This window comes from Alligator sinensis, unplaced genomic scaffold (genome assembly GCF_000455745.1).
Source record: "Alligator sinensis unplaced genomic scaffold, ASM45574v1 scaffold1076_1, whole genome shotgun sequence".
Classification (NCBI taxonomy): domain Eukaryota; kingdom Metazoa; phylum Chordata; order Crocodylia; family Alligatoridae; genus Alligator; species Alligator sinensis.
This window is the reverse complement of record NW_005842909.1, coordinates 1-21069: the sequence shown is the minus strand read 5'-3', so window position 1 is coordinate 21069 and position 21069 is coordinate 1. Positions and strand designations below refer to the sequence as shown.

At 41.0% G+C, this 21069-nt stretch overlaps 2 protein-coding genes across 6 annotated transcripts in view; one reads left to right on the top strand and one right to left on the bottom strand.

Annotated features, from left to right (window-relative positions):
- Positions 1-17293, top strand: part of CEP290 (centrosomal protein 290) — a 102737-nt gene extending 85444 nt beyond the window's left edge. For 4 of the 5 annotated variants that reach the window (XM_014525895.2, XM_014525893.2, XM_025192284.1 and 1 more), the window contains 9 exons: positions 2376-2462; positions 4398-4562; positions 5112-5234; positions 6165-6337; positions 8281-8422; positions 11952-12025; positions 12148-12251; positions 14412-14518; positions 16630-17293. In XM_014525895.2, coding sequence (XP_014381381.1) covers positions 2376-2462; positions 4398-4562; positions 5112-5234; positions 6165-6337; positions 8281-8422; positions 11952-12025; positions 12148-12251; positions 14412-14518; positions 16630-16818 — 1164 coding nt within the window. In that variant the 3' untranslated portion in view covers positions 16819-17293. The remainder of the gene's footprint in view (positions 1-2375; positions 2463-4397; positions 4563-5111; positions 5235-6164; positions 6338-8280; positions 8423-11951; positions 12026-12147; positions 12252-14411; positions 14519-16629) is intronic. The other variant, XM_014525894.2, reaches the window with a different exon arrangement.
- Positions 17294-17438: 145 nt separating this feature from the next.
- Positions 17439-20402, bottom strand: LOC102375741 (uncharacterized protein C12orf29 homolog; the record flags this gene model as incomplete). The annotated part of the gene is made up of 2 exons (XM_006036047.3): positions 17439-18436; positions 20217-20402. Coding segments are annotated over 2 exons (369 nt in total), but the record flags the coding sequence as incomplete, so codon positions are not given.
- Positions 20403-21069: the final 667 nt, after the last annotated feature.

Genomic DNA, 21069 nt, shown 5'->3' with positions numbered 1-21069 from the left:
GCCCTGTGGAAGACCAGGGAACCTGCTCGTAAATAGATACACAAACCTCTCAACTGAGGGCCGCTTCAAAATGGGGCTGAGTGAGATGAACTGATGCTGCAGGAAGACGGTAGAAGATGACGGGCAAGAGATGGCAGACATAAGAAAGGGGACTGGCATAAATTGTTCAGAGGTGGGTTCTCCTGAAGAGAGCTCTGATGATGACAGGGACACTGATGGTGACAGAGACGACAACAAATACAATGATGAGTGAAAGGACTGAGCAAACAGGTGGGAGAGTTGGGAGGGAGAGGAGGGAGGAGGTACGGTAGGGGGAAGTCACTGAGGTCCTTTGTACAATTATGACGGTTAAAGGTGATGGTGACGGGCAAATGGGTGCATAGGAACGCGGGTGCATGGGACAGTTTTGTAACAGGAATAAGCAGGGGCAGGGGTTCGGACACGATGATCCATTGTGGTCCCTTCCGACTACACTCTATGAATAAGAATGGTGTAACGGTAAAGGTGTGTTTTGGACTGTCAAGAGAACCACAGCAGTCACAAGACAGCTTGGGGGGGGTGTGTATGTGTGTGTGTTTATTTATTTATTTATTGCAAAAAAAAAAGTATAGTTTGTGCTATATTTAAGTACAAAAATGCTGTTTAAACATGTGTTTGTAGAGTACCTGTGCTAAAACTTGCAGCAGTTTCAAAAAGGAACAGTGCCTCAATTCTGAATGATCTAAGCCTATGGGTACCAGTAGTAATTTGCTTATATGCAAACTTTGCCCCTCTTTTTCATGTGTTCAGGGAGAACAAGGTCTAACAGTAAGGAGGAGAGGAAGAAGTTGGTGGGGGGCAGAAGGCAGTGGGGCTTCCTGATCCCCTAGATTTATTTTTCCTGCTGTAGCAGTGGGAGGGGGACAAATTCAAGACAAATCTCCAATAATTAGTCATGTGGAAAATTTTAACAAATTTGTAAATTTTCCATATACAAAATCTAATTATTGGGGGGTGGTCATATAATCCAGTTTACTTTATATATGAGTAAATATGGTAACCATGGAATCTTGTGCTCAAAAGCACTTTTCTTTTGAGTTGATTGAAGCCATCCAAAGAGTGACTGGACTTCTCCCACACATGCTGTTTTGTGCCAGAGGTCCACCTCACTGCAGGCATCTGCAGAGCTTACAGTGAGTTAATTTCACATTAAGAGCATTTATGTTTGGCCTACTTGTCTGGCTTATGGGGCACTGTCCTGACTCTGGGGCCACAGAGTTGCAAGTTCAAGCCTTGGTGTGTGCTTGGAACCCTGCATCCAGGATTTTGGAGGCTGGATGAACACCTTGCCGGAGTCGTTTGACTCCAGTACTCTTTCCTGTCATGGCAAGGGGTCGGACTTGATAATCTGCTCAGGTCTCTTCCGACCCTACCAACTATGAACTATGTGCTTATAAACATCAGTTTTGGAAGGGAGGGCCAGCGGACACAAAATCTGATCCACCTGCCATTTACAACTGTACACGTCAACCCGAAACAGTATAACCCTAACCCAGAAACAGTGAAAACTGGTATGGGTAGCCCTCAAAACTGCATATTAATGAGGATATGCAGATGAAGAATACAACAAGTGATCATTAAAGAACATAATTGTAGCAAACATGCAGAAATAGGGTTAGATAAAAAAAAATGTCTGTATAACTTTATATTTTGTGTTATGAATTTTGTATCCACAGAATCCATTGAAGTCAGTGAGGCTGTACTTACACGGGGGGGGGGAATCCATGAATATTGAGCTTGCTTGAGGGATCTAAATTTGAAACTGCAATAGAGCACACACTGCTGTTTTCAAGTTTTAAAATATTTTATGGTGAGCTTAGGCAGTCCCTTTAAAAACTGGCCATTTGCATTATGCATATTGGAGAGCTGGGAGCTGTTCCATGGAATATTTGAAGCTAATTTCCTGATACAGGTTCTTTTTCTTAAAAAGAAAAACAAATGGGGCCCACCTTTATCTCTCCAGGCAAGATCAAAAGCAGTTTAAACAGGCTTTTAAGCTCTTTTACTTAAAATATTCCCTGTTGTTCAGTTGTTTTAACTGAAGGGGTCAATTTAGAAAGGGGTCATTATGTTGTATTCAATATACATATAAGACCAGGAGCATACATGTGATAGCATCTCCCTCATAGAATAAAATTAGTACAATTTTAAGGGTAAAGGTATAATGCAACATGGGTTATAGGCAATGACTGGTGAAGAATTGTAAAGCAATGGGAAATGTTTTGTTTTTTGAAATAAGTCAAATTTGGGGTTTAAAAATGTCTAATATTTAAAACAGTCTACATTTACTTTTATAAGTGAAAAAGTCTGAATAAAATTCTTGTTCTATTCCCTAGAACCAAGTGGGTGACTTGAAAGAAATGTGTGAGCTGCTTAACAAAGAGAAAGCAGAAGCTGAGCGTAAATTAGGCAATGTTAGAGGGGTAAGTAATGAACATGTGTTTCAAAATGTTGTATTGAAATTGAAATTCATGGGATTACTAATCATAATTACAACTGAGATGCTTATAATTGATCAAAAGAAAATTAGAAAAAAATAACTTTGACACAGTTATCTCTCATTTTATGTCCTTGTCAGATTGTCAGTGGAATTATTGCCATGAGTAAAGTTACTTACACACTTGAATCTTTGTGGGACCAGACCTTAATTTGCCACCTGGATTAACAACTGCCTGCTACAATCTCTGTACCAGAATGAGACTGTAGCCCTGAGTATATAAATATGATACTTAAAAATAAATTAATAAAACTCACTGTACAGCAAAACAAATGGGATTAGGATTTAAAAACTAGAATAGAACTTTGTCTTAAAATGTTAGATAATTGTACCTATTACTAGCAAAGAAAATTATTTTGTTAATATACAAGAAGACTGCAAAAGAAGCAGTCTTTATTTTAACCACAAGTACTCTTAACCTACCTTACTGATTTGACACAATTCTAAATTTGTTTTAACCTTTATGCAAATACTGTCCTGGGTATGAAACATACTCAATGCATTTCTCTAAGGATTCCTCCATTGTCCTTGTGTTGTAACTGTCATACATGTGGTTCTATGAGATGCAAGTACTTTTAAGAGCCATACTTGTGTATCTTACACTATGCATAGGGTGAATTATGCTACCCTCACTCCCCATAGCTAGTGCTTTGTAGGTTTCCAAAGAATGAGAATAGCAAGTAGTGCTATTGGGATCATCTATATGATTCCCTTTATTCTTTTAGCCCGAGCAGTACGTCCCCACCAAGTATGTTACTTTCCTCTGAGACTGCTACCTCCCAGTTTGCCTGCTTGCTTGCCTGCCAGCGAGCACTTCCTGTAGCAGCAATATTCCACCTAGGCAGCCCAATTATTAAACTGGTCCGCGACATCTGCAGAATATTCTTGGCAAGTAAAGAGCCAGCCTCTTCCTCCTTTCCAAGACCATATTAGACTATGGGAGCTTCACCCTGAACCTTCCATTTTTTTTAATGGTCTTCAGCAATTTATAGGGATTCCCAGGAAAAAGAAATGCTTCTGGCCGATCGGTCAAACTCAAAAACAGCATTTCTGTAACTGCATTACTGAAAAATAGTCCCTGGAAGAAAGTGTTGAGGGGGGCAGGGTTACGTGTATATGTGACGAAGAGGGCGTGGAAGGCATGCTGAGTTAGTTTCTTATTTAATATGGAAAGAAAGTGAAAACCAATCATTAAGAAACCAGGCAAACTTGCCAAAAGTATGAAATGAGCTAAGCAGACGAAAAATAAATGGTTTTCAGATTAACAAAGGAGAAATTAAGCTAATATTGTACCTGGCCACCTTTAACTCCCCCATCCAAAATAGGTACTTGCTTACAGTTTACGTGGCTGGGAGCAAACCTGACACAAGTCCAAAGCTGGGCGCAAACTCATGCCTTTGGAGCCTAGTGCAATACCTTAACCCCTGTGCTACAGTGCCCTTGCAACAATAATAATGTTTCCCTCATACAGAAGTATTTTTTCTTTCTTGAGGTTTGCTTCTGTCTTGATTTAAATCTTAGACATGCCAAAATCTTACTACTTGGGTTTATTTTCTTGTTGCTTCATTATGTGCTCACACCATGTGGCAACCATAGTTTGAGAGTGAAATGTAATTTCTTTCGCTAAAACTAATTAAAAGGCCAATCCTGTCACTTCTTAAGCAAGGGGGCATATGTGCTGCTAGGGGTGCAGCCCAGCTATAACGGGCACAGCACAGCTATAATCCCAAACTTTGTAACCATATTTTGCTTGCAGTACAACAAAACAGGAAAAAAATAGCCAAAAAACTAAGGGATAGTATCTTGGGATATTTATAGATTTAAAGTTATTTCATTATGCTTTTTTCTCCCTTCTGAATAGTCTGGAAGAAGTGGAAAGACGGTACCAGAATTAGAGAAAACTATTGGTTTGATGAAAAAAGTGGTGGAGAGAGTCCAAAAAGAAAATGAAGATCTGAAAAAGGCCCCAGGAGTAGTCTCTAATGAGAAACTAGTTAGCTTAGAACATGAAAATGATAGGCTAAAGGTATTGAGTTATCTTTTTAATTACTATTTTATATAGCATTCTCTATGTAAATTACACCAAAACTGAACAATAGCATTATGTTCACTAAAACATGGCAAATTTCAAGTGTGTGTGTGTGTGAGAAATATAAAATGAAGCCTAATGATCATATTCGGCACCAAAAATGAATTCAGTTGTTAAACCACATATGTGAAATTTGTAATAGACAGAAGAAAATCTTTGCATGTGCTCTACATACTGGCACTGTATAAAACACTCAGACCTGCAGACAAAATGTTTAAAACTTTATTCTACCAGCAGTGTCAGTTTATATGAATAACTACTATAGTAGAATGTTCAGTCGGGTAGAAATAGTTGTGACCTACAGATAAGTGTCCTGTCTTTCCCCCTGCCCCCCACAAGAAAAATGTTGTGACATAAAATCTGTGTGTGTCTTAAGTACTTTAGGGGTTGAATGTGCTAGATAATTCCAATTATAATGTAATTTCCACATGACCACTTGAAAGAGTCTTCCAAGTTGTATTAAATGCATTTTGTTTAATATTATAGTCTGAAATAGAAAAACTGAAACTTCATCTGGGAGGCCAGCTGAGCATGCGTTATGAATCCAAGACCAAAGGCATGGAAAAAATCGTTGCTGAAAATGAGAGACTACGTAAAGATTTGAAAAAAGTATGACTGTAGGAGAGCATCCAGCCATTTGAATGATTTTTTGGTTATTTTAAGTATCTTCTTTTGCAATATGGTTGATAACAGAGATCTTGAGTTTGCACTCTCACTTCTCTGTAGATGTTCAAATACTATTTTGATGGATCCTCTAAGCCTGGTTATGCTAGTTTCTCAGTCTAGTTAGATCCCACAGGCTGAGAAGAATTCAACAACGTCATTACTTGAATAGAAAGCTTTAAAAAATACCAGATGCTTCTTCAAATACTGTTGATGATCTAGTACAGGAGTTAGCAACCTCCAGCATGCCTGCTAGAGCATGACACGTGAAGCCATTTTGCTTGGCATGCCACAGCCAGTTCCTGGCTTTGAGCAGGCCCCTGCTGCCAGCCAGAGCCTAGGCTGCTCACAGCAAGTAGTGGGGAGGCTTCAAGCCCTGCCGCGAGCAGCCCAGGCTCTGTGGCAGGCAGCAGGGGCCTGCCCAGAGCCCAGGTTGCTTGCAGTAGGCAGCCACAAGGCTGTAATCATCTGCGCCGGGGTTTGGAGTCCCATCCCAGCTTGTTGCCAGCAATGACTGTATGCACGTCTCGAGGAGCATGATGGGGTAGGGGCTAGGACTGCATTGTCACAACAAGGAGTGGGTCCCTTGCAGCTCCACTCCCGTCTGCCCCTGGCATGCCAACAGCTTCCAAATTGAGGTTGCGGGGTTTTTTGACACAGCCCATAAATGTTGCCAACCCCTGATCTAGCATCTGCCTCTTCCCTCAGATTAGCAGAAAGTGAAGTTATTAACAGTTGGAGATAGTGCTTGCTCACGTTTAGTTGACACAATAGCCTATTAATTTTACATGTTGCATGTCTGATACTTTTTAAAAAGGGAATGTAAATCCATTTGGCCATGGTGTACATAATTTTGTCTCTGTCTTTGGACAATAGGAGGCTGATGCTGCAGAGAAGCTATGGATAGCAAAGAATAATGTAGAAATAATAAATGAAAAGTTGACTGTGCAGCTGGAGGAGACTATTAAGAAGTTAAATTCTGCTGAAAGCAGAGGCCCACAACTTGAAGGAGCTGACAGCAAAAGATGGAAATCGATTGTTGTAACAAGGTAGGAACTAAATGTAAAAAAAAGCAAAGTAATTTTTGAGTTTGCCTTTAAATGTTTTTAAATGATTTATTCTTTTTTTCATAATTCTTATTCTTCCTTTTAAAGCCAGTTTTCTCAACGCAATCTTAAGCTCTACAAAATATTCTGTCATATGTTCGTTATACAGAAGTGTAGCCTTCACAAAGATTTACTCAGCTCCATTGGTCTTTGAGGCTGTGGAGACTTTCCTTATTCATTCTAAGCAACAGCAGAATGCTGAATTGCTGTGTTGAAAGCTACCTTTGAGATTTTGCTGTTCAAAATTGTGCAGTAAGTATGTTCCTCAATGTCTTACTATGGCAACTTCCAAAACAGGGAACTTAAGTAACCCAGAGCATTCGAAGGTCAGTAATCTGAATTTCCCAGACTTTGCCATATAAATAGGTGTATAGCGGTGGTAAATGGGGAGAGGTATAAAAAAGGACCATGTGAGAAAAAAAAATCCAAACGTTTGGCTGAAAAGAGGAAAGAGCTTATTTGCTAAATCAGGAATATGGTGATGGATGAACCCCTGTATCAGACAGATTTTAGAGAGTAGGCATAAAGAATGGAAGCATCCGTATGTTATTCCCAAACTAATATATTTAATAATAAACAGGTGAGTTGGATCTGAAGCTAGTCAATTCTTCCACATTCCATGGAATAATGTGGATAGGAAAGAGGTATCGTAGCCTTAAACCTTAAATCATCAAACTTCCTTTGTACACGAAAGTTAATTTGTCTAGGAAAAACACATGGTCAAAGAATGCTATTATCTGATCTTAAGGAGATGTTATTTTTTGTTAACAGTAGTGCATTATATTAACTGCTCAAAAACACTGTTCATGTTATATCCATTATTATAATTGTCTCATTTTGGCTGTTTTCATTCTCTGATCTATTTGACACTACCATAATGTTTGATAAGAGAATTATTCGCATTATAGAACTTGATTTCATGTAAACTGTGATGTACTTATTCAGCTCCTGTTTTATAAGTTAGAGCAAACACTCTTTCTGGGAGTTTTATTGATCTCACTTAGTGTACATGTACCCCATGCACACATCAGAACCTTTTGGAAATGGGATCCAGCATGTGCCTTATATATCCTGCTTCTCCCAGGAGAATAAAGGTCAAGTGACCCCAAATTCACCTGAGTTCCTTGCTACACATGACAGTGAGAAAGAACTGGGAAATACTGCATGATGGTTGATTTTAAAATTACCAGATCACAAAACCATGCAATGTGGCTGTATCTTTGAATGATGTTTTTCACTGTTCAAAAAGACATCAACTATCTTTCACCTAAGGGAGAGTTATATCCCACATAGCGTGCACTTAATACACCCCCCTTTTTTACAAAATGCATCCAGATATCCTAACACACACACATGCTGCTATTCCCTTTTCAAGCCAGTCTGCTACTGCTCTATGCATCAGAGACAGAACCCAATGCCAGATAAGGGTTACACAGTTCTCATTACTCCAGTTTGGTTGCATGAGGTATTGTTCTTGGATCTTCCACACTTGTCACGTCAGGCATTCATCACACTATCAATCCTCTAAGTTATTTCACAGAACCCTGAGCAGATGGGCAACTCTGGTGCATGCCCCTTCTCACCCCGACTCCCAAACTCTCTGTGCTGAGCAGTGGTGGGAGAGGTGGCTGCAGAGGTCTGTGGGCCACCAGTTAGACAGCCATGTTTTAAACCTTTGCTTTTTCGGATAAGTTTGTTTGGATTGTAACTAAAATATTGTGTTTCTATTCCATGAACACATGGTTAAACTTCTAGTAGAAGTACCATCTTTGTTTTTCAAAAGGTTGTCTGAATAACAGGTTTGCAGGGTGGGAAAGGATATTTTTCTGGAGTAGGGACTTGACTAGTATTGGTAGAATGCTCCTTAATTTCTTCCTTCTTTTCAGGATGTATGAAACCAAGATGAAGGAACTGGAAACAGATATTGCCAAAAAAAATCAAAACATTACTGAACTGAAACAGCTACTGCAAGAGGCAACAAAACATGAACGCAGCACTGAAAAAAACATACAAGACTTAAAAGAACAAGTGAGTAAAACTTGAGTAAAACTGCGAAAGAAAATTGCTTAAATTTTACTCACTTCTCCTCATTGTCTATTTTAATCTGATTCTGTTTTCTGTCTCTCCTGATGCCCTTCTGTAAGTTTGTCATGGTTATGGTACCTTCACTGTGTATTTCCATACTTCCAACTGTTTGGATTTAAGCTTCAAATTAACCAGGACTTTCTCTGTGTGTAGATTATCACAACATGTGCGTAACATAGTTTATCCTAAATCATTGGTTGTTGTTCTCATTTTTTAAACTACTACTTTTAAACTGCTTTTTGGCAAAATGATCAGTAGTTTTTCTTCAGTTCTCCGCTTCGGTAGATTTGTCATTGTAGTATTGTTCATAAGTGCTGAGGTATAGATACTGATTTGTTCAGTGTACATTAGCTTCCTTCTTAACCCATTTAGCTGAGTTTGAGTTTGAGCATACCACAGACACTTTTTTGCTTCAAAAGCAGACCTTTTTTTGCTTCAAGAGGGTGATGATTCCAAGGGTGGGTCTCTTACAACATGGGTGTCAGTCTCACTCCATGTTTTAGGCTGAATCCAAACCATAAGGCTCGTCATGGGCCATATGCAGCCCAGGGTAGGGGGCAGCTGTAGTGGCAGCAGAGGGGCCAATGGGATCAGCAGGATGGGCAACGTTTGGCAGTGGCTGGGACAGGAGAGAAGGGTTCAGCAACAATGGCAGCTGTGGCAGTGGTGGAGCCAGTGGCAGTGAAAGAAGCCACTGCAGAGCAGGCAGAGCTGTATCAGCACAGCCTTTGCTTACTGTCCTGCTGCCAATGGTCATACCCTCCAGTGCAAAGGTGCCCCTGATCCTGTGGCTGGCCCCAGCCCCTGATGGCCATAACCCTGAATTCCAGCAGCCTGCAGGCTGTATGTTTGACACCCTTACCCTACAGAATATAGGGGACAGTTTGATATTGTGTCACTATTTAATACTCTGTTCTGTGAATGTACAAGCCAGAGGGTGCATCTACATGTGCATTTTACTGCAGAGTTGCTAATTAGCTCTGCAGTAAAGCGTCACTGTCTACATGTGTGCCAGTATTAGGACACAGTAAAGATAGTACTGTCAGGTACAGTACTATCTTACAATGGAGTCATTTACTGCTCTGCAACACATGCAAATGGTGACCGAGACAGCAGCACTTTGAGCCGGGGTTGAGCAACCCTGGGCTGGAAGCAGACTCGGAGGCTCTGCCACACAGCTCTGCAGTTTCAGCACATTAGTGCCCCAGCCAACCTTTCCACCACCTAATGATGCTGAGTGGAGCCCAGGGCTGACCCCCCCCGAGCCTACTGCTAGCCTGAGGCTGCTACACCCCAACTCAAAATGCTGCTGTTGCAGGCACACATGTAGATGCTGTGCCCAGAAGCAACGTACTCCAGAGTTTATCAAGTTGCATTAACTGTATGTGTAGATGCACCCAGAGGTGCTTCCAAGCCTATTTTTTGCAGATCTTACTGATTTCTTGTTTTTCAGTCTTTCAGTCAAATATATTCAAATAAAAAAGTTTGGTCAAACTTTTAACCCAACTTGGCAGAATCCTTTTAACTATCACACAGTAATTAACCTCAAGACTCAACTTTTATGATTAATATCTGGGTTTTTTTCCTTTATTTTTAATGTTTGCATGATATTATCCAGAAATATGTAGGCAGTCAAAAGACAACACAATAAACAGAATACTGAATTATTTTGAAACATTTTAAAATTGAAGTGCTCTATGCTTTGCTCATGTTAAATAAGGCAAGCTATTCATTTACTGTTTTGGCCATACCTGCATTGTACTTAATTCATCTCAATTCTTGCTTGTAGCAGGCCCACTATAACTTCATAGTTTCATAGTTGGTAGGGTCAGAAGGGACCTGAGCAGATCATCAAGTCTGACCCTTGCAAACTTACCTTGTTTGTTTTCTCTCTCTCTTCCTCTCTTTAATATAGCCAAATTATTTTTTGCCGTTTCCTTTGCAAGGTCTAAGCCAGCTTGACTTGCATCATTTCATACTTTCTGACCTCCAACACACAGGTTTCTTTGCTAATTTGTTCCTTTTCCTATTCTTTGTGGGCTGTGTTTACTCCAGGTCTCTCTTTTGAATTACTCTTCTGCTTGGGTCTGGAACCCTACATTACAAATATTTTACCCTTGTTTACGACGTAGCTTCCAAATACATGTTCATCTTTGAATTAAATAAAGTCCAAGCCACCTTCATTTTTAAGTCCTGGAAATCTTAAGCCCCATTGATTTCACTAGCTAGCACCGTTAATTTTTTAAGAAATGTGAAGATTTTATAATTGAAAACCTTAATCACGGACCTATTTTTAGACTTCCAGTTAATTTCAATTAAAATTAACTTGTGATTATTTGATCTAAGTTATTTTTTAAGACTAGCTCTTCTGAAAGATCACTCACCAAAACTAGTCTAAAATAGCATCATTCCCTGGCTGCTTGGAGCAGAACTCTCATGCCTCTCACTTTCAGGAGTATCTGAAGCCTGCCATTATTAGTACCATTTGTTCCAACTCTGTACATGGGAAGATACCATCCTGTAATGAGACAGTTCCTAGTATTTTGTATTTATGTGATTTCTTTGAACGTCCTATTTCTTTAATAATTTGTTGTCCATGCTCAGTGCCACCTCATGATTGCTTTCTTTCTGCATTTGATGGTACTAACAAATCCCACAAGAATTTTAAGCAATTTGAGCCTGACCTATTCCCTGTACCCAGAATCCCCCAGAGCGAACAGAATAAAGGTGAGGAAAGGTAATTTCTCAGCCATAGATTATGGGTCTGCTCCTACAAACTTTATTTACTCCTATGAATAAGTAATACTTACTTCTATAAGTATTGCAAAACCAGGCCCTATGATTTATTGCTTAAAAGGTATGTGTTAATGATAATCACCTTTAAACAACATAAAAATAGAACAGGTAAAATTCATAATGATTTTTTTTTTACTTGGATCAAGCCATTTGGTTTTAAGAAGTGAAAGTTTACAAAGAAACGTAGATAGGGAGACGTGCAGATAGATTTCTAGTGAAACTTTTGAAAGTAGAGGGCTAATAGCCATAATTCATGTAAACACTCTTCTAAATCCTGCTACATCTTTGAGCCAGATTTAGTTATCTAGACTCTTCTGTACATATAGTTTTTCTTTATGTAAAGCTCATAGACTAGTCACAGTAATTTGGTAGATAATTCTATAGAAGCTTAGATATTACCAATATCCAGAGAGATCAAGTACTTGTTTTGTTCTTTTTTTCTTGAATATGTTTATGGTGTAGGTTTTCTGTCCAATAAAAAGTTCTTTGTCTCTTTCTCCAAGATTAATATGGTAAACATTTTCTCATTATGCTGCCTTGCTGTACATTTTTCCCTTTCTTGTATTTGATGCATGGGATGATCAAAATGACTTTGAGTTTGCAAGTAGTTTTTATAGATATTGTCATATGAGGTGTCTCCTAATTTGCATGCATGGGTTTGTTTTTTTTACCCAAGATTGAGCTTCTCAAACATTTTCCTGAAGATGCTAAAACAGAGCAAGGCCTTAACAGAGAGCTTCAGCTTCTCAGGTGAGTACCATAAGAAAACACACCCTTTTCCAGAATATACAGAAATGAGAATTTAAATATTATTTTTACAGTAATAATGACATTTCTAGATACTCTTCACAGAATTTGATGTTGTCTTACAGGTTAACAAACAATCGGCTGGAAAAGGAAAAAGCAGAACTAGCTCATCAAGTGGAAACGTACAAGCATCAGAGAGGTATAAATGCAAGTGGAGGCTCTGCAAATGGTAATCAATTTCAGTACCTGAAAAAGACTTTTCTTCATGCTGTGCCTGAGGCTGTCCACACTCTTGACTTGCCCTGCCATGCTACAGATTCCAGTTAACTGCAGTTACTGAAGAGACACATTAGCAGAGTCTTGGTACAAATATCTGAGCTCTTCTGACCACATCGCAGATCCTATCTGTTGGAGGCTCACTAGATTGTTGTGAAGAAGATTGGTTGTTGAAATGCATGGGCTTTAATCCTCAGTTTGAACAGAATCCAGGGTATAGTCCCTGTCCTGGAGTACAGCTTTGTCTAGCTTTGCCTCATTAGACCTGGAATTCATTCCAACTACAATAAAAGCTTTGTTATCCAGCATGAGTAGGGTAAGGGGGGTGCCAGTTATCTAAAAATTCCGGTTATCTGAGCCCGCCCTGCCCCACACAGATCCCTTTCCCTTCCCCCTGCCCCTTCCCCTGCAGACTTTCCTGTCTGGGGGGGGGGCGCATGCATGCATGCACGCACTTCAGACCCCACCAAATTTTTTTTCTCTCTCCGCATACGCGGATATCAACTGGAAGGGCTCCTGGCAACTCCTCTATTGGCATCGTCACTAATGTAAATAATAGAAATACTTGATGCGCATACTGGATAGACTCAGCAAAGATTCCTGTTGCTAAAGTGAGGATTTGTTTCGGGATATTAGAAATTCCGGTTAATAGAGTATTCCGGTTAGTAAAATGCCGGTTAACACAGCTTTTACTGTATATGGTTCTCTGCTCTTATTTCTTATTCTTTAGACTCCCCACATAACTCAACACCCTCCCACCTCAAATAAAGCCAGGAGCATTCTGATTTGCAGTTTAACTTTGATTGCACCCAACTGTAACATGCACCTAAAAACAGGTGCACACTTTCTGTCCATCATTTCTCTTTACTTGAAGGAAAATATAGTGCAAATCTTTTTAAAATAAAACCAAACATCCTGCATACAGTACCACTAACTTCTGGCTCACTCTTCCTTCTGGGCATCCCTTGCTTAGGATCTTGTGGTAGTTCTTTTCATTTTCTACCACTGAAAACAGCTGAGTGCTCCCTATTGCAAGGTTTCTCCTCTTTCCGTTTCCCCATTCTAATAATTACTGTAGCCTTTGCTCCAAATGCTTGCCATAGGCCTCTTCAGTTGCCTGTTAAGTTTTAATATCTTATTTTTGTCTGGGATGAAGAGTCTTGTCACACTGAAAGGTTTATGTGATGCAACAACTTTATAGTGAGAATGGTGTGATAATTTAATAATATTAACCAGAATTTTAAGTTGAACACATTCTCCAAATTGCCAAACCACAGTAAAAGTGGATAACTGCCCCACAACCTTTGTAACGCTAATTTTGCATGGCATCAGTTCTACACATATTAAATCAGTATGTCAAACACCGTGCTTTAAATGTATCCACTAATAACCTCACAACAATGAATAGGGGTCGTGGACACAAATTAAGCTGGAACATTATTCGAAGAGAAGTGATAGAAGAGGAGTACCATCAATTACAGCATTTAAAAGTTGACCAAAAATAATATATGCAAGCAGATGTAACAGATCTCTTCTTTTCCTAATATTCTAGGATATTGTCACAGGTTGGTTGGATGAATCTCACCTGAGTTCCACCTCCTGCCTTACCCAAGTTTAATCAGCTGCAGCCAATTGTCAGATTGCAGTAGAAAGGAGACTTAAGGGGGCTTTAGAAAGGAATGTTGTTTCCTGTGATTGGGTAACAGGCGAGAAGATTGCTATGGAAGTTAGACAGGGGTTGAGAGTCTACACTGTAAAGTGCCATACTTGGTGGGTAGCCTGGGACAAGCAAATATCTTTTTATATTTCTTTGGAACTGTTTTTCATTACCATGCCAAGTTAAGAGAAGCTAAGAGTCTATTGCCTGTCAAGAGCCTTCTTTGAAGGGAAAGTAGCTCAGCAGTATAAAACCTGATAAAGTCTCAGATACACTGATGCAGCACAGATTGTACCACTGAAGGCTACACTGGATAAATGCACATTAGCAGAATAGTTTTATTTCTACTGAAATGGTAACTGTGAAATGACAATGGGCATAGGATTCTGATCACGTTAATGGTATAACCCAACTTACAGTGCCTTAACTTAGTAACCTAAATTCTTATTTTTGTAGAACAAGATGAGTTTTTGGATAGAGGTAGAACTGACAAGCTAATGACAGATATGGTTGACCTTCAGACACATCTGAAAGCATCAGAACTAGAAAAGCAGCAACTTAAGGTGAGTGTTGCATGTCTGCCATTTGGTTCACTTATGACCATACAAAGTTAGGTATAGGTTGAAGGTAGAATCCTTCTTAAGTTCAGTTATTATGTCTCAAAATATTACTTTGAAACTCTCTAGAAATCTCTGAAGAGACTCTTGTGAATTTGTGCCTGTAGTGTAAGAGAGGGAGTTTGGCATTGTCCAGTATGCTGAGCAGCTGAACTGTTCTACCATCAAGTTGCTCACACTTGCTTCTTTCCTGGATAATTTGGTAGCCAGTAACTGCCATTCTTTGGCTCCTTCCTTTCTCCCCATATGACACAGATGTAATATAGCCAAAGATTTATCCATCCTGTATGTTAGATTTACATACCTTCCAAATGACTAGGCCAGGGGTGGGCAAAGTATGGCCCGTAGACTGCATGTGGCCCACCAGCTGACTGGATCTGGCCCACAGGCAGGCACCTACCAATTAAGTGTATCCAGCCCTGCCTGCGGCTACCCCTGATGTGCTCTTCCTGGGGCTGAGTCCCACCCAGGGCAGAGCATGCTGTGCTCCCAGCCTCCTTTGCCAGCAGGCACAGCTTCTGAGCAGGGCTCCTGCTGCTGCTACTGCCCAGGGACCTGCTGGGCCCCCCCAGCCTCCAGAAGCTCCTCATCCAGTCCCTGCTGTAGCGCTCAGAACAGCAGGTAGGAAGGGGAAGCTGCAGCGCTGAGGGGAGCAGGGTGGGCTCTGCCTACAGCTCACTCTGGTCCTGCTTGTGCCAGGCAGGGGAGTGTGTGCTGAGGGAGGGGTGAGGGGGTGTGAAGGAGCTCAGCTCCTCACAAAGCCCTGACCAGCAGGCAAGGACAGACAGGAGCGGGGGAGCAGAAGCAGGAGCCAGGGTGCACTTGGTGCAGCTCTGCCAGGAAGGCAGATGAGAGAAAAGCAACAGCAGCAGAAGCCAGTGGAGGCTCGTCTGTAGCCTCTCCAGGCAGGCGTAGGACCGAGACTAGGAGCGCTGGTGATGCCAGGTGTGACTCCCTGCCCCCGCACCCTTCTCATAGGGGCTTCTGTTGCTGCAGCCGGCAGCAGCTGCTTTCCTGCCCTTTGCAGCACGCTGAGCCAGGCAAAGGCAGCACTGATCTCCCTCCCTCCCTCCCCTGCCTGTGGAGGGGCTGGGCTCAGCCATATTGTGAAGAACAGGCAGGGGGGAAGCCCCCACACATGCACACCCAACCCACCCACACCCCACCCCCTCTATACCCACACAAATACCCAACACTGCCCCACACACCCCAACCACACACACACCCACATTGACCCCCACCATACCCACACCCCACATACATACAAACCCCACCATACCCACAAACACACTCTACACCTCAACCACACACACATCCACACTTACACCCACCCCTACACCTCCGCATGCATGCACCCGCACCCTACCCTCATCAAATCCACGCACACATACAACAGTCCCACACTAACACTGAAACAGTCATTTGCCCCATACCCCATGTATACATGCCAAACACACCAGTCCCACACACCCCACACCTCAACCATACACGCCCCACACGGACACATACACCCCTTCTGCACATCCACCCCCTATCAACCATATGCTCCCTCAGCCATGCCACACCCCCATTATACAAGCAAACCCCTACCCCTACTAAAAGTACTTCCTGGATTAGGGGAGAGACTCGCAGTGGCAAAGGTCAGGGGCTAGGGGGTGGGGCACTTGTCAAGGGTTGGGGCTACACTCACAGCCCTTAATACCTCACCAAAACTCATTAAGCAGCCCTCCAGTCAAAATAATTGCCTGCCCCCTGGACCAGGCTATCAAGGAAACCAAATGAGAGAGGAAATTTGCCATGCTTTCCATAACTAAGTGAAAATGTAGAATAGTATTGTTGCATTACTTCAATATAGTTGTTTGCATCCCTTGCCGGTGGAAGTAATAGGTACCTGTGTGATAGTCAGTGTCCAGTATGAAAAGGGATGCTTGTGCACGTTTAAATCTAGCCCCTAAAGGAGAAAGAAATTCAGTAATTGTTCTTATGCACTCTCACACAGAAGCATGCATCGATTTAAACTCTTCAAAGTAGGTAATACAGATTTTTTTTTTAATTAGGAAGAAATCAAGAAGTTGAGAAAAGAATTGGAAAACTTCGATCCTTCCTTCTTTGAAGAAATTGAGGATCTGAAATATAACTACAATGAAGAAGTGAAAAAAAACATCATCTTAGAGGAGAGATTAAAGGGGCTTTCTGAACAGTTTGGAGTTAAAGTGGATATCCCCGCTAGTGTTTCTATTGATTAATTTGCAGTTAATTAGTGGAAGCATCAATATGAAAGCTTGCGTATCACTCAATATTTAGACTTGTTTTCACAAGTTGTTAGGACCAATGATTTGATGCCAGTAAAGCTTGTTATTTTTGAAAGCTTATGTCATCAGTTCATATTTAGTGCTTATATTATATATAGCTGAGGTTTAGCTTTTACACTTATCTTCCCCACTCATTTTGCCTTGTATGCTTTAGTTCAGAAGCGCCACTGTAGTGCTGTGTTGAATTATCAGGAGAGAGAAAAGGATTTCATCATGCTTGGAAGAGATATGTTGTTGGACTAGAACTATTCCTACTACTTCTACTCTTTCATGCCTCCAGTGCAAGTAGTAAATAACGTATTCCTACTGTCTAACACTAGTAGGTAATTCAGGAATTGACAGGTGGTCCTTTTGATGTTCGAGCCACTCGTTATTTCCCACCTCCACTTAGGAAATTCAAGAATGAAGAGGTTAAATCAGCATGCCAGTAAATATTTTTATATGTAGATGTACAGGTAACTTATCTGAAAGTTTTCAGTATTTTTGTAGATCTTTATTGGTGTATATATCTTTACAATACAGCTGTAGACAGACCAAGGGAATGAGAATAAACAGCAATTTAAATAGTCTTTATTTTTATGTGTTACGTTTTAAAACGTTACTTTACATGCAGCTGTTGATAAGTGTTTTCTAAATTCGTTTAGGACTTAAAGCAGCTATTCTAAAACCAATTCTCATCTCCTTTGAATAACTAAGCATTTTTAAAATTATTAGTACTGGTGGTTTTTACATGCTATTAATAAACAAAAGTTTTTGCTTCAACAAAATAGAAATACTCGTAACTTAACAAATTACACTACCTGGTTTTCAAGCTGTAGAATAATGCTGCAGCTTCTAGATAAAAAAATTAGTGCTGCCTCACATGAACAGAACAAAAAAAGTTTCAGGGCCAGGTTATTGTCCTGCTTTAAATCCATCTTCACTGATAATACTGCTCAATTCTTTCTAAGCCTCAGGTCTAAACTTGACAGTATCCCATTATTGGGATGTGGAATATAAAATAAACATAGAGATACCTTTACAGTTCACTGAGTTTAAGCCATCATTACATTCTTTCATTTGCTATAAAAGCTGCTTGGGGTGGCTAACGCTGTATTATTCCTAAGCCCAACAGTTAAAAAAAGGTAGACTCAATATTTAAGGATCTTTCAAAACAAAGTTAAAGGAGCTTATATTCTAGAAGCTACAACTGTGATATCTACACTAGTGCTCTTTTGCTACACCGAACTGGTCACTTATGTCCAACAACACTAGTTTTGTAGATGGAAAACTACCATCAAAATTATTTGCAAAAGTTTATTTTTTATTCTGTAGGCAAGGTGGAAGGAATATACAGCAGTACCTAGGCAACCAAGTTAGATTTATTTTCTTAGAAATCAAATTTTATATCTTTGAGTCTACTGAATCTTTGGCCATCCAGCTTTGAAAAATGGTGAAACAAACTCTGTGATTCAAAGTCATAGTCATATTTAGTCCAACTGACAACAACTGGCTGAGAATTCAGATGCGTCTCTGCAATTGGCCAGCGCAAACCAAGATGATGACGATGGAGCTAAGGAAAGAGAAAGAAGAAGTCAGTGTAAAAGTTCACCACGTAGACCACCTGTAACAAGCATCTTTCGTCAGTGTCTTGACAAAGTTGACCAGCAATTCTGGCTTACTACTACTGGGCTATCCAACTTCAAAGTGGCCAGAAGCCACACCAGGGCAAACCTCAGGCCCCAGATAGCAGATGCTCCTCATCCCCCACTGCCCTGCCTGGATATCCCACCCCCACTGCAGCACCATGCACCTGTGCAGGTGCACCCCTCCCCACACCACATGGCCCTGGCTTTACCCTCCTCTCCCCAACCCCACTGCCCTGCACCCCAAGGTGAGGGGAGGCAGTGGAAGCTGAAGGAAGGAGGGGAAGCCCAGATACTTCAGCTACTGCTCCAGACACAGAGATGGGAGGGGGCAGGAGCTCAGAAGCCACAACTTAACACCTTATAGGCCACCGGTTGGACAGTCCTGGCTTTTACTACTTTCAGTTCAGAATTATGGTACACAGTATCTGAAAATGGCAAGTTGGTAATACCACTGCAAGCAACTTACTTTCCTGGTGCTCTCCAAAGCAAGTTATGATACTTCTGCTGTTTTAAATCATTCACTCTATAATGACTGGTTACAGCTGGTCTCAAACTTTAAGGCCATGTGTTATACAGCAATGACATCAAGTGTTTTGATAAAAAGCATTAGGAAGAGGTTGTATGTTTAGCTGTCATTCAAATGAGAGAAAAAGCATATGACATCTGAGGACTCCAGAGCTCAATCTGAGTACAGCAATCACATTGGCACTGAATGTTTTGTTTGTTCTAACAGTTTGACAATAAAAAAATAGCTTTGGTTGTTAAATATTGCCTATACAGGATAGGCATGCTTAAATTTTTAAAATGGACAGTACTTAAAAGTAAGAGTGTTGTACACTGTTTTAGTGTACTGAACACAAATAATTGGTGAGATCCGATTGCTCTTCCTGCCACGCATGTTATCTGGCAATCCTTTATTACAACACTAGATGGAAAGCAACATAGGAGAATGACAGCATAAATTATACCACTTTCTAAAGAATAATTGATTTTATCAGTTAATGCTAAGGGGGGTGGTAGGAGAACTGGAAAAGCTACATCATTAGATGGGGAGAGGAAAATCATTGGGAAAAGATGCTTATAAAGAATGTGTAGTTGATGTTTGACATGCTTCCTACAGGGCAGGGGTGCTCAGCCTGTCATTCAGTCTATAGGGCTCCCCAAAGGTCTAAAAGTTCGGTAGTGGGAAAACAATGATACTGCTCTCCAGCCACCAAGCTTCCAGATCCATAGGGGTGCCCAGGCAAGGTCAAGGGCAGCACTGGCCCCCCAAGCCCCATCCTAGAACATACCAGGGCTGAGAGCATCACTGGGCCCCCCACAGACCAATCCTAGTGCACTGGAGTTGATCCACCCTGCAGACTGGCCCCAGCTGACTTATCTGGTCCACAGAGCCAAAAGGTTGAGCACCTCTGCTCTAGGGCTACTTCAAGAGTGCAACATTATTCAAATACTCACTGAGACCGAAAAATATTTCAATGTATGGGAATTAATTATTCTGATCCATTTATAACATTGCATCATAGTAGCTAGATGGATTTTTCACCTAAGGATATTCAGTGGTACACATTTTAACTGATCCTACGCCTTGAATATTAGAAGTTTGTTCCTTTCAACATAAAAAAAATTGAATGTTTGTTTAAATGTATTTTATTATTAGGGAGTTTAAGTATGGCAGACTTTCACATGGCAGTCTACAGTTACCTTGATTAAAGTTCCATCGTTGCAGTGCCATACAATTCCTTCTATTTCACCTTCCGTGCCATTGTCAAGCCAGGACAGTATATCATTGTGTTTCAGCACAGGTGGATTCTTTATTTCAAATGCCCCATGTGGTACAAGAAGATGTACAGGGTGCTTCTTACTTCCTAATCCTACGTAAAGAAACAGTTAACCTAGTCACGTATAGCAACCAAGGCGTGTGTGTGAGTGAATGATCTTCATATTGGAAAGAAAGAAGTCTATCATTTTCAGGTTCCACTGCAACCATTTGCCCTTAAGCAACATTCTAAAAGTTAAGCCCATGAAAGTGCAATAGTATACACACAGTGATACATCCAAAGATTCAGCTTTGTAAGAAATTAAATAACTGCCTCTGCAGCTTGCGTGGCAGAAGGTGCATCTATTAAATGAGTATGGTTAGCACACGCAGACACCCCCCATGCACATGATCCTGATAGCAAAGATTTAAAACCTAGAACCGTGCATCATAACGAAGTGACATGCCCTTACTACTAAGCTACAGGCAGAATGCAGAGTAGGGTAGCACCTTTGACTGCTTCAGAGTGGTATAAGCTTTTACAGGAGACGGTAGACCAGAGGCAGGCAAAATACAGTCTGTGGGCCGGATCTGGTCTGTCAAGTGCCTGGATCGAGCCCGCGGCTACCCCTGCAATGCTTCACATGGGGATGAGTCCCACACGCTCCCATCCAGGCAGCCAGTGCCTGCACTCCTCCCAGCCAGTGCGAAGCCTTCGGTGGGGCTATTTCGTGTGTGGCTACAGTCGGCTGGATGTTCCTTTGCTCCCCTCACTATCAGGAGCAGCTGAGCCAAAAC